The 13,470-nt window shown below is 43.7% G+C and overlaps 1 protein-coding gene across 5 annotated transcripts in view; it reads right to left on the bottom strand.

Annotated features, from left to right (window-relative positions):
* The window catches only part of LOC309366639 (zinc finger protein 318-like), a 28,630-nt gene extending 20,005 nt beyond the window's left edge, over window positions 1-8,625 (bottom strand). For 3 of the 5 annotated variants that reach the window (XR_014166823.1, XM_081905361.1, XM_081905364.1), the window contains exons 1-3: window positions 8,313-8,625; window positions 5,877-6,112; window positions 1,044-1,596 (exon numbers count right to left, since the gene is read on the bottom strand). Coding sequence is in view for 4 of the 5 variants with exons in the window: in XM_081905361.1 (XP_081761487.1) it covers window positions 1,044-1,596; window positions 5,877-6,112; window positions 8,313-8,516 (993 nt within the window). In the remaining variant the exon portion in view is untranslated. The remainder of the gene's footprint in view (window positions 1-1,043; window positions 1,597-5,876; window positions 6,113-8,312) is intronic. The other 2 variants (XM_081905362.1, XM_081905363.1) reach the window with 2 other exon arrangements.
* Between the last annotated feature and the right edge of the window lie 4,845 nt (window positions 8,626-13,470).

The raw sequence follows: 13,470 nt of genomic DNA, 5'->3' as shown, positions 1-13,470 counted from the left end.
AAATCCCAGATGTACCATTCCAAAAACCACCTTAATTTGGTGGTCTTGGCTATTCTGATTTTTCTACTGTAGAGGTAAAAAAACCCCATCATGTCCAGATTAATAATAACAACAATAACAATAATAATTTATTATTTGTATCTCAGCCACTCTGGGCATCTTCCAGCATATATATATAAACATAGTAAAAAATTAAACCTTAAAAAGCTTTCCTATACAGGGCTGCCTTCAGATGTCAAGGTGTTAAAATATTTCTGGCACCTTGCCGCAGGTTCTATCTATAGGAGAAAAACATTACACATATACAAGTGGGAGGCTCTTCTGTGTGATAGCATCACAGCTACAGAAGGTACTACCAAGGATAGTGAATCTGGTGCTCGAACCAGGTAAAAATGTTTTTGTCACCCAGCCACTGCAAATTGTTATATTATCTAGCTGAATAGTTCTGCCATTCTCAACTTTATTGTATTCTTGGTTGTTTTAGATTGTAGTACAGGGGGCACCTTGCACCTGTCTACCTGACATGTGACCACCAAGACATGCGCTGCTTTCAGCTTTGGAAGGGAGCAAAATGGGCTTAAGCACAATTGCTGACATGCACAATTACCTGGAAAGCAACCCCCACACTAACAGGGAATTGCCTGTATTTAAATTCCTATGTATACTACCTGGAAATCTGTTTCTGGAAAGCTTAGGGTTTTTTTAAATAAGTAAGGATTTTGATTGTGTGTGAATTTTAAAGCTATATGAATAAGCTGAATGAAAACTTTTGAAAGGTAGAATTGCGCATGAAGTGGGATGCTCTAAATACCAAAACTAGTAAAATGTCCTCATTCCAAGAAAAATGGGATCCAATATGCTGATTATTCTACAAGTTATACCAAACAAACTCCACAACTGTGAGGGAAGCCTGGATATTATTCTGAGGGTATTTGTTCCAGAATTAACAGAGATTAAGTTAAATAATAAAATGTAAGATTCAATAAAAGAGCAGTAAAAAGTGTAAAGGACAGTTTAACCAGAGAGAGAAATACATGCCAAACCTGCACCGAAGGATCATCCCTGTGTTTCTTCAGAATAGATTTTTTGGGCATTGCTGTTATTTCATTAGGTCTATAAATATATTTATGTTCAGGGTCTTGACCGCAATTTCTGCTCAGCTCCTCCTCTTTGCTTTTTCTCCCAGCATATTCAAGTACACGTAAATCCACATCGTGAAATGGCAGGCTTGGGCTCTTACTAGGATCTTGTTTGCTGAAGTTCCACGTCCCAGATAAGAAATCCTCAGGCTCTATGTCTATCTTAAGCAGTCTGTCATCTCTGTCATGTTTAGGAAGTTCTAGGTCTTGCCCTGTATCCTCTGATGGCTTCCCAAGTAGCATTCTATACCTTTCCGTTTCCCTTGGGAGATATTGTAGATGGTTATAGCTGGTGCTATAGTCTGATTGATGGAGGAAATCGTCTCTAAAGCGATAATCCTCATCTTGTCCTGTATTGAAAGGTGAAGAAGGAGTTTCCTTGCTCAAGGAATACCGCTCAATGCTTTGAGGGCGTGGAAGGCCACTGCTAAATATTGGACCATCAGCCAAGTCATCCCTAATAAGAGAGGTACAGAACAAAATCAGCAACTTGGAATAACCCCCCCTGAACTCCAGCTGGCATAAAGTGCCCTTTGTATGACAACTCAATACTTCTTGCCTTAAACCCAAGATGGCTGGTTCTGAAGATTTTATATACTCAGCATTAACTTCATCCCTTGACAGTCCAAACTATGCTGCAGTGAGCGAAATAATTCATTTCAGAAGTCTTGTTATTTATGAGCATAGGAGACATGCAACAGGAACAGAAGGAACAGAAGCCCAAACTTGAGAGCACTCAGGTTCTGGTTTGTCTATTTATCTTATACAGAAGGCCTGCATACTTCAATTATTTTATGGTGGATTTGAACAACACACATTTAGGGTTGTGTTTAGCTTTTTTAGATGGTCTCATAAAAAAAAAGAACACAAATGTCTTGCTGGCTATCTTGGGGGAAAGTAAGCAACAGAACATTTTGGTATGTTTTACAGTAGTAGAATTCCCCCTTTCATCAGCAACAATATTATAGTTCCAAATTCAGCAATGTTTCTCACCCTCCACTCCTCAAATAATTTCCTTCACATACTGTTTTCTGCATGTTACTTTAGCAAAAAAACAAAAAAACCCCTCAGAATTACTACTGAAAATAACTCCCATGCATGTTTTTAAATGAGGATTGCTGAAAGCATTGAACCTAAATACATGTGTTCATCACACTCAGCCTGCTGAACACTTTCCCAACAATAATTGTGAAGAGATCTTCATGCACCTAACATGTCAAAAACAGTATGAAGCAAAATATCAAAATATGGAAGACAACTTCCTTATCAGTTCAAAGCAGTGTTCAAAATTAGCCAGGCACCAGGCGCATTTTGCCCCTGGCTTTTGACCACTTGCAACCAAGTGAAGATGCCTGGGCACCAGGATGGCACCCGACATCACCATCTGGGGATCACTGGATCTGGACTGTTTTCACACACTAATATCCCACTAATACCCTGTAAAATTTTATCAGTTACATTTTATCTGCACAATCGGAATGAATTTCTGGAACCAAATTGCTTTTTCTGTGCAGCCTGAGCAGGAACAGTCACCATTAAGAAAAAGAGTTAAATTTAGGTCAATATATATGTATGTGGACTATCCCTGGATCAAGTGACTTTTCTTCTTCCAGTTCTCAAAGCTCTTAACCTAGCTCAAGGTAGTCAGAAGTTTAACTCAGAATCAATCATGGACAGTCCATCATTTGAAAACTAAGACTGGAGCTGTCCTGCCCCAAAATGGAAACTAGGCATTCCATTTTGACGACAGCAACCTTGGTTTAAGGAACCATTTGGGAACCTAGCATATATATCTAATTTTCTAATACTGCAGGAGAATAAAATCTATAATGGGAAACTGGATTCAACTGAAAAAAATTGTCCATCAAGACACAAACCTATACCAGCTCAAGCTAGTATAAACCCTTAAAAAAGGGGGGCGGGGGGCGGTTCATAGGATCAAGCTATCAGTTGAAAAAAAGTTATACCGTATTTTTCGCTCTATAGGATGCACTTTTTCCCCTTCAAAAATGAAGGGGAAATGTGTGTGCGTCCTATGGAGCGAAGAAGCCATAGCCCCGCGACCCTCTCCCAGCTGGTGAGGTGACACGTAGCTATGGCAGCAGCCTCTTTGCTGCACGCCTTTCCGCTGCTTCCCGACCTGCTCTTTGGGGCTGGTGGTGGGCTTCCCCCCGCCAGCCCCAAAGAGCAGGTCGAAAGGAACCTGAAGCCTGGAGAGTGAGAGGGGTCGGTGCGCACCGACCCCTCTCGCTCTCCAGGCTTCCGAGGTAGCCGCCTGAAGGCGAATGAATGCACCTTAAACGGCACCTTGTTTTAGAGGGGGGAAACAAGAGGGGGGAAATTCTCCCCCTCTCTGCGCAGCACCTCCTGCCGCTTCGCTGAAGGGGCACTGGGCAGAGAGGGGGAGAATTTTTTTTCCTTGTTCTCCCCCCTCTAAAACAAGGTGCGTCCTATAGTCCGGTGTGCGTCCTATAGTGCGAAAAATACGGTAATTTGCATTGTTCTTATCACCATGACAGAGTTAAAATCACTTTAGCAGTACCCTGTTAGAAGAGACACTGAGCAATGTGCCCAGCAATAAAATACTAGCCAAAGTTTATTGAACAAACCAAACTCCAGTACAGGGCTGTCTTAAGCATATGCGGCGCAGGGGTGCAAAGATCCGCCCGGCGCCCCCCCAAAGTTGCCCAGAGTTGTTAACCTTTTTTGGGGGGAACCCCAAAGTTGCTGACCTTTTTAAAGGAAAGGTTCCCCAGAGTTGTCAGGCACCTGGTTGGCAAAAAGAGGCGAAGCCGCTCACTCTCTTTCTCTTTCTCTCTCTCTCTCTCTCTCTCTCTCAGGGAGCTGCCGGCAGCGCACTTCGAGTCCCAAAGTCGGACCAAAGTGGAGAAACGCACAGGAAAGGTGAGCGGCGGCAACCCTTTGGCCCACCTGTCCCTTCTACCACCCAGGGCAGCATGAGGAGGGGCTGCTTGCCTGCTGCTGCTGCTTCCAGCGTCGGAAGAGCGAAGGGACACCGCTAAAGCCGAGGAGGGAAAGGCATGCTGAGGAGAATGCTGCTTGCCGCCTTTTCTGTCGCTGCTGTTGCCGCTGTCTCTTGTCCTCCTCCTCCTCCTCGCGTGTCTGTCTGCTTGCCCACCCACCTGCTTGCTTGCTCTCTGGCTCCCGGAAGAGCCCACTGCAGCGGTCCAACCGACGGGCGGGCTCTTCCTGGACTCAACTCTCGAGCCCCCGACTCTCAGCCTGGCGCCCCTGAGAGCCTGGCACCCGGGTGCCCTGCACCCCTAACGCCTATGGGTAAGACAGCCCTGCCCAGCTGAAAGAAAGAAGTTTTGCCTTTCGACAGGCCTTGTTGACAGAAGTCTTAGATTCAATGAAACAGCCACAAGAAAATTCACTCACAGCTGGACGGCTTACCAAAACAGCTACTACCCCCTCTTGTCTAGATGACTTATAGACAACATAATTAACCCTTAAATTGCACACTGAATTATCTCTGCTGTTATACTTCCATATTCTACATACTAACAGCAAATTAATAATGGATCTTCTGTAGCCAAAATGACCACCCAAACATTAAGAGGTGGCTATATTTTGGCTCAGGGAAATCCCAACATTTGCAGATGCACAAAAAATATTTTCAAAAACTCTAAGGAGAGACATAAGGAAATAACCAGCCCAAGGAAAACTGAGTAAGCTCTGTCAACATGGAATATTGGGTGAGTGTTGCGGGCAAAAGCACAGGACACTGGTGGGGGAGCGAAGAGGAATGGAATGGAATAACTGAGAGAACCCTGATCAGCAGCACTCTATGTGGCAACATTTTCTTGTGGGTCCAATTTGGGTTTTCCTTATTCTAGTGTTGATATAGCTTTAACACTTTCACACTGAACAATGAAACTTCCCCGTTGCTTCTACTTCTAGAAGTGGCTCTAGAAGTAAAAGCAACGGGGAAGTTTCATTATTCAGTGTGAAAGTGTTTTACAACTTCCGTCATTCATGCAATTATCTTTCCTAAATATACCCTTTTTCATGTACATGTCTGGGTATATAACCCTATTCTAAATAGAAACCTGCTGTTGGGGATCTGAAGAAATGTCACCCCTAAAAATGGATTAGGAAAACAGGATGTTTGGGCAGTGAAAGCAAATTATAATATAGGTCTTCACACAGTTTCTGTACCTGCAGGAACATGTGAGTTTAAAATAGCAGCTAAATTGTCATGAGGTAACAAGAAATTTACTAAAAGGGTGTTTCATCATTTTGTTTTTCAACTGGGGTTCATTTTTAGAAAAGAAGCTGTTTCAGTTCCACATCTACTTTCACGGCTTCCTCAGAATCCACTGAAGACAAAACTGTCAGAAAAATTCAAAGAAGTAGATGTAAAAACTAATGATTTCAATGAAACAAAAGGTTTTCAAAACTGAGCTATGTACTTTTTATCCATCTCCATCCTGCTCTTATTTATAAAAAGACTGTATGAAATTAAACGGAGACATGTTTTCAATACCTCTCTTTAATTCCTAATATTTTAAATCCATACCAAGGGAGGTATTAAAAATATGTCAATAAGAGAGCTAACTATGTCTGTCCTATATGTGAGATTCCCAACATGTCCTATACATTTCCCACAACGTCTTACAATCAGGTTGTGGGGTTTTATATTACCCATGGGACAAGTACCAAGAAAGATGACCAAGGTTAATTATGAGAGACTGGCCTTCAGAGAAGCCTTACCTGTTCCCATCACTCAAACTTGGAGAGCGTTTGTCTGGAGAGTGAGAGTGCTTGCCCGGAGAGTGAGAGCGCTTGCCTGGAGAGTGAGAGCGCTTGCCCGGAGAGTGAGAGCGCTTGCCCGGAGAGTGAGAGCGCTTGCCCGGAGAATGAGAGCGCTTGCCCGGAGAGTGAGAGCGCTTGCCCGGAGAATGAGAGCGCTTGCCCGGAGAGTGAGAGCGCTTGCCTGGAGAGCGTCTCTACAATTAAAATAACAAGACATCAGAATTCTTATGGCCAAGTAAGTTACTATGGGGCAGGGGGTTCATGATGCTATTTAAGAAATAAGCCAATATTAATGAAGTATGCAAATTTTACTACAATTGATGTGGATTTGAAAAACACTACATGCATCTAATGTTTATGTGCAGTGAAGACATCTGATAATATGTACACCAACAATGTAATGAGACAATGCAACTAAATTGACAATTGTACCATTTAGAAGAATAAGAAGCCTCCCAATTTATTGCCAGTGACATAAACCACCAAAAAACCACTGTCCACCCCCATTTTTCACAGAAAAGCGGTCAATTCTAGGAATGGGTTGTTTCTTAAAATTAATTAGTAATGGAACAGGGGGATAGCCCATCAGTCTAATAGGGCACTTCCAAGTTCTAATAGACATTTTTAGATAGGTGAACTTAGCTCTTGGAAGCATTTATCTCCTCACTCTGCTTCCTCCTGCTATCTAGATAATCAAATCTCAGTTTATTAAGCCAAGATATGTGCAGAGTCACAAATCCACATGCAGCTTGCTCAGCTCCCTGTTCCCAAAGCCAGGCATCAAAACTAACAGCAGTGTACTGTTACATCCAAACACTGGCTTCCAAACAAGACAGGAACTGGAAGCAAATTTTATTTCAATGGCTTCATTTTCTAGCCTCCTTGGAAGCCATTGACTAGCTTTCCAATTATTTGTTAACAGAATAACTATGGTTAACTGGTTTCCTGGCATGTTTCCCACTTGAACAAAGGGGGCAGGGGACCAAAGAGATTGCATACGGGTTCAGTAAATTGATGCATATCTCAGCTCATTAATCATCCAAATGAAGCCTCTTTTCTTCCTCATCTCTCCCCCAGCCTTTAAGATCTTTAAGTATTTGGTTATTGACAAATATGAAAAGTGAAGCACAATCACTTCCAAAGGCTAATCTTCTCTGAAATTCAGTTTGATCCTAACTATGACTATCCATTAGCTGTGTTGATTTTGGTTGAAATAATTTTCAAGTAATCCAACCAGGTTTTAGGCGCCCAATATACCTTAGCAGCCATCCTACTTTTCAAATTCATTCAACAATCCACAAACTTTTGGTAAAAATAAACCTAGGCTCCTCCCCACCACAAGCCAAGTCTACCTGTTAAGCGTATTTTGTGTGCGGGCAAAAATCACCGGCCACTTTCCTTCGTGTAGAAATGAAGGAACGAAAGGAGCGTGCAGCTCAACTTGAGACGGGCCTACTCAGAAGTCCTTTTAAATCCAAGGTGATTTCCTCTCAGATGTAGGATACACAGGGCTGTTGCACATTTTATGTTTCTCTACTTTGAGGCAAAGCTTCCCCTCCAGCTGTCATTAAGCCTTTTGACCTCCTTCACATCACCACAGAGCCAAGGCTGGGATCGCAGGTAAGATTGCTTAGGGATGCTCAAGGTTGCTGGGCGCATGCCCAGAAATGTGGGCCATGATGTTATATATAACTAAGTTGGGGGCAGGAAAATGGCTGGCTTTCCAGTAAGTGGCAGTTAGGTGCGAGAGATGGAGGATGCTCCTTGGGGAAGGTACAGTGGTACCTCGGGTTAAGTACTTAATTCGTTCCAGAGATCGGTTCTTAACCTGAAACTGTACTTAACCTGAAGCACCACTTTAGGTTGGGGCCTCCTGCTTCCGCTGCGCCGCCACAGCACGATTTCTGTTCTCATCCTGAAGCCAAGTTCTTAACCTGAAGCACTATTTCTGGGTTAGCGGAGTCTGTAACCTGAAGTGTATGTAACCTGAAGAGTATGTAACCCAAGGTACCACTGTACTGAGGCAAGCGGGCGGCCGTTACCCCTGGACGCTGGGGAGGCGGAAGAAGAAGAGTTTGGATTTGATATCCCGCTTTATCATTACCCTAAGGAGTCGCAAAGCGGCTAACATTCTCCTTTCCCTTCCTCCCCCACAACAAACACTCTGTGAAGTGAGTGGGGCTGAGAGACTTCAGAGAAGTGTGACTGGCCCAAGGTCACCCAGCAGCTGCATGTGGAGGAGTGGGGAAGTGAACCCGGTTCACCAGATTACAAGTCCACCGCTCTTAAGCACTACACCACACTGGCTCTCGGAGGCGTCTTAAATTCGCTGAGGCTGGGCCAATTCCCCAACCCGCAACCCCCTCAGCCTCCGCCGCCACGGGCAGAGCGTACCCGACTACTGCGGCGCGAAGGCGGCGACCGGCGCGAAGAGCGTCCGCTGGAGGGCGAGCGGTGCCGGCGGCGGCTCCGCGGAGACCGGGAGCGCGAGCGCGAGCGGTGCGAGCTGCGGCCTCGAGCCGAACTGGAGCTGGATCCGCTGGCTTTGGACCGGCTGGAAGACGGCTTGCTCGAACGGCTGCTGCTGGAGCGGTGCATCACGACAAGAGCAGCGCCTCCACCGCCGCCAAGGCCGCTCTCGCCAGCTCCCTTCCCAGCCCCCACCCCCCGCTCTGCGCACGCATCAACTGCCCCCACTCCTCGCGCGCGCACGTAGCACCGGACGCAAACGCTGCTTAATCGGGGGTGGGTGGGCGGGCTAGGAAGACGCTTCCTTCCGACGTCCTTACAAAATGGCGGCGGCGGAACTCGAGTCACGTGGCCTTTGCGCCTGCCCGGGGATGTAAGGCATCCTCCCAGACGCTAGAGGCCGCTGGGGGGGGGCAAAATTATATCAGTGGGCTCCGTCCGGCCTGGTAACTCAGAATTCGTAGAGAGAGAAAACTGTAGAGCAATATACCCTGAGTTTCCCGTTCTCCTTTTGATGTGTTCTGTATTGTGTATTCAACAGGGGTCTGCGAGAATTTCAGCTGATTCAGAACACGGACTTCCTCTGGCTCTCGTGTCATTTGAGCACTGATCTGTATATAGGCGGATTTCTGAGGAAACGCAGGGGGCTTGCAATGTTTAGTTGGCTGACCAAAAAAGGCTGTCCCCCAATTAATGAGTCCTCAGATGCAAAATAATAAAAATCGTAATGAAAACTAAATTGTTGTAAATATGCAAACGGAAAGTATCGTTTTAAAATGATAATAAGGGGGGGATGACTCTTCTAATCCGATTATAGGAAGGTGCCCTATTGCAGCTCAGAATATTTGTCCATTTAGTTCAGCGTTGTCTACTCTGTCAGCAGCTCCCAAGGTCTTGGACAGAGATATTTTACACTGACTGCTAGATTTCTGCTTGGGATCCTAGAAAGATGCTGCCCCACCAGCTCTGACTCATTGTCATTGTACGTTGATTAAAACCAAGGGAGACAGCTTTTTGTTCCCCTTGTTCTTATTCATATGCTGATTTGACTGATTAAAATTTATATTATTAACCAACTGTTGTTTTAAACTTTATCATTGTGCTGTTCTAATGGTCTTATTTTTATTACATATTTTAATTGTGAATGTTTATCTTAGTGCCTTAATTAACTTGTTTTATTATATATTTTAATTATGTATCATTGGTTTTATACTTATAAACCAGTAAGAGGCCATCTTGGAAATGAAGTAGTATATAACTTAATAATAATATTTATATAATCAGATTCATAAAATAGTATTCACGAAACAATGTTGGAAGCCTAATTCCTTAATGTGTTTGTGTTTATTTCAGACATGATTTCCAAGCTGAATCGGAGTCTTTTGTATCTGGCAGAAATTTTGCAGTTGCAATTTTTGTAAACCTGTTCTTGTTCTAAACTGTCAGGATGATGTCAATCATGCTCGCTTTCAAAACTGAATATGCATATCTGTTTTTTTCGCTGTGCGTTTGACTAGGTGCTCCTTACATAATTACACACTCTGAGATTATTCAATTCATTGTCCCAAACTTTCATCAAGGTGTCATCGGTCCGGTTCATAATGTGAAAAGATCGTTTGAGTTGTGCATACTTTTGTGAGCTTCTCTGAGAGCAAGAGTAAGCAAGAGAGGTAGGTACTAAATAAGAAATATAGTACACATTAGAAAGTTGCTAAGGGGCAGAAACTAATATGGAGGAGGGTCCATAGCTTGGTGGTAAGCACATGCTAGCAACCACTACTGCTCAAAGTAGATTAGCCTTTTCCAACCGGCCCTCCAGAGGTTTTGAACCTTAATTCCCATCAACCATAGTCAGCATGCACTGGCTGGGGCTGATGCAATTGTAGTCCGAAACCTCTTGAAGTCATTAGCTGGGGAAGTCTGGAGTAGACATTACTAGGCTCCATGGACAAATGCTGGGCTAAATGGTTCAGCAGCTTCCTATGTTCCTGTACAGTTTTAAACCCTATTTAACTGAATTTTGTCTGCAAGTAGTGCAAAAGCTCCTACTGTATAGAGAAGTAGGATGAGATAAGTGCAGTTTAATTGTTGCAATTGTTGGCTCAGGAGTTACCCACCTTGAGACGTTCTGATACGGCTAGATAAACAGAAAGGAATTTAAAACATTATGGTACTCGTTTGGTTTGAGTCTGCCATTGCCATATTAAACTTGAAATACGTTGAACGGTTGAACCTATTCTCTGGACCATCTGTCCAGAAGGAATGCAAAGTGCAATTGAGGACATGAATTATGCAGGGTGGTACCCCTGATCTATTAACTTAAGCTGCAGTGCTGTGCAGTTTGATAGATGGGATTCAAGCTGACTGGCTGTACACAGGAATGCACCCTTAAAGAGTACATTTTCCTGGAATAACTAACTTTATAGAAGCCAAATATTAATATGAATTAACATAACTATGAAGACATTTAGACCTACACAAAGTCAGAACAAAACGCATCAGAAGCAGGGCTTGCAGTGACATGCAAGTACAAGATTTATGCCTCTGACAAAGGGATAGCTACTCCAGTGAAATGATGTTTGGAAGTAGTAATGCAGGAAGTTGGCTGACAACTCTTCTGCTGCATTCAAGCACACCTTGGCAATATGTTCAAGTGTTTTTTTGGCAGATTCTCCCTCTGTTGATTCTTTGTAACTCGTTGGAAGGAAATGGAACCCAAGCATGAAAGTATGAAAGACACCAGTATTATAAACAGTGTAGTAGAGAAGTTTGAAATGGCCCTAGTTCAGTGGTAGAGCACATGTGTTGCATGCAAATGGTTTCAGATTCAATTTCTGCTCTTTCACATGCAGAAAGAAAGAACTAAAAGTGCACCACTCAACTAGCTGAGCACCAATGCAGCTTGCATGTACAAAGTTTCAACACATATGCAACATATTCTTAAGGGATAAAGCATGGATATATTGTGGAAAACAACAAGTTAATTTTACATATGGGAAACACTGGGAGAATTCACACTTGCGATAGGAAACATCATAGATAAGAAATACTTGGCCTTTCAGATGTTGTTGGACTCCAGCTCCCATTAGCACTAGCCAGCTTGGTTAATGGCCAGGAATAATGGGAACTGTAGTCCAACAACATTGGAGGGTCACATATTCCCTGTACTTGTTTTACATTGTTGTGTGTCTGTGTGTATGCACGCACACTTGTGATATCCACTCTGGATCCTATCTTCATTGCAATCTGCAGTGTAAATAGGCAGAGAGGCAGGAATCAGTAGGGGATGGAATTGTGTACAAACTGAAACCAATGGAGGTGCATTAGATCCGCTTGCAAAATCACCATCAGGAAGTACCCTTCAATGGAATGTTGGAAGTAATGTTTGGAATTCCACAATGTTTTTAAAGAGCAAGTAAGAGATTGTGTGTACGTAACCTGACATGTTGAGCAGTGGGTGTTGCAGAATAATCAGGGAAGTTGCTGTGCAGCTGGAATCTGGAAAGAGCTTGGCAGAAGTAGATTCATGCCATGCCTCATGTGGGACCTGTGAAGAGGGGTTTTCCTTTCTGGGTTGAGAATAGTATGTGTATGGAGAATGGTGGTGTTTGCATAAAGAAATAAAGAAATTAATATTTTCCTGTAACAAGATTATTATGCTTTTAAAAACATTACAATTTTGCCTTTCCCCCTTAAGAATCATCACTCTTCTGTCACCACTGTCTACTATTCCATGAACCCAGGACTCCTCTTTCCCCCCCACCTTCCAAATGGATTTCTGGAAACATTGGATATCCATTTTGTCTGCAAGCTGTGCATCTCATCAGTTAATTTGCACAAAATATGCATTCTACAGGTAAAAATGGCTAGGAACATAGGAAGACCTTTGATGCATCAGGCCAAAAGCCTATCAAGTCCAGCACCTTGTTCTCACAGATACATACAGGAAGCCCACCAGCAAGACCGGCATGCAACAGCTCTTCTTGCTTTGTGTGTTACTTATTCTCTGACGCTAGCAAACAATGAAGCCCTACAGCAAACTGGCATATTCAAAGGATGCTTTGCTTGTTTGCTTTGTTGCACCCTCCCCTCTGCTCTGCCCCATCTAACGTCAGCTGTTTTTCTTCCCTTCTTCAGTCTCACTTTCTTTTCTGCCACTTCCTATGCTTGGAACAATCTCCCTTTGTTTGCTCCTTAACTCTGTACATTGACCCTCAAATCCCAATTTCAGAAATACTTGTTCTCAGCCTCCATAGGAAAGCCACTTCTTACATGCTTTCAGAGCAAAAGTAAGAACAATGGTACTGGGTGCAGATTGTAGCACCTTTGCTCAGGACCTCAGCTAGGGGCGAGGATAGTGCTAAGTTGCTTTTTCGTAAAACCTGCAAGGATGAGCTTGAAAGCATGGAGGCAATAACTGGTGAAGTCTCAAAAAACCTGGGGAAGGGAGGTCAGGATTCCTAGGATGGATGACACTGCCTGATACAGCTTCTTTGCCTGTCCCCCATCTAGCAGAAGGAAAAGAAAGCATGCAAAAAGGTGGAGGCAATTTTGCAGGGTATGGACAGGTTACAGAAACCAGCTTTCTCTTGACGCAGTTTCAACTTCACCGTGTTACTTGATGCAATTCTCACTTGCGGCACTTCCAGGCTGTTGGTATTTCCAGGTGGGATTCAACCACATACTGGCAAATTCAGGTTGCACAGCTAGAGGTGATGTGGAGGTCTTGCACAACTATTTCCCTCAAAGGCTGGACTTTTTGCGATATGGAAAGTAACAGGGGAATAGACTAGAAAATGTGACACAACACCTGCTTTGATGCCATGTCTTCTGACCTCCTTACAAACAAATCAGAAGGAATGCTCAATAAGCCGGTTGCCTGGGAGTGCCTTTGGTCATTCCCAAGCTTTTACTTTTCCCAGTGTGTGCAGTGGGGTCCCTGTCTCCAGCATCTTAGCGCCACCCACTCAGAATGAAAGGGGGGCTTTTAAGCATATAGGAATACTGAAAACACAAGGTGTTTTGTTTTAAGAGAATGGCGTGCAAGTTTGGTTATGTACAATGGAACTTCCTGGTAAACACG

This window comes from Podarcis melisellensis, assembly GCF_964234715.1.
Source record: "Podarcis melisellensis genome assembly, chromosome: 3".
NCBI lineage: Eukaryota > Metazoa > Chordata > Lepidosauria > Squamata > Lacertidae > Podarcis > Podarcis melisellensis.
Note: the sequence above shows the minus strand (reverse complement) of the source record. Positions and strands in the feature narration are given on the sequence as shown.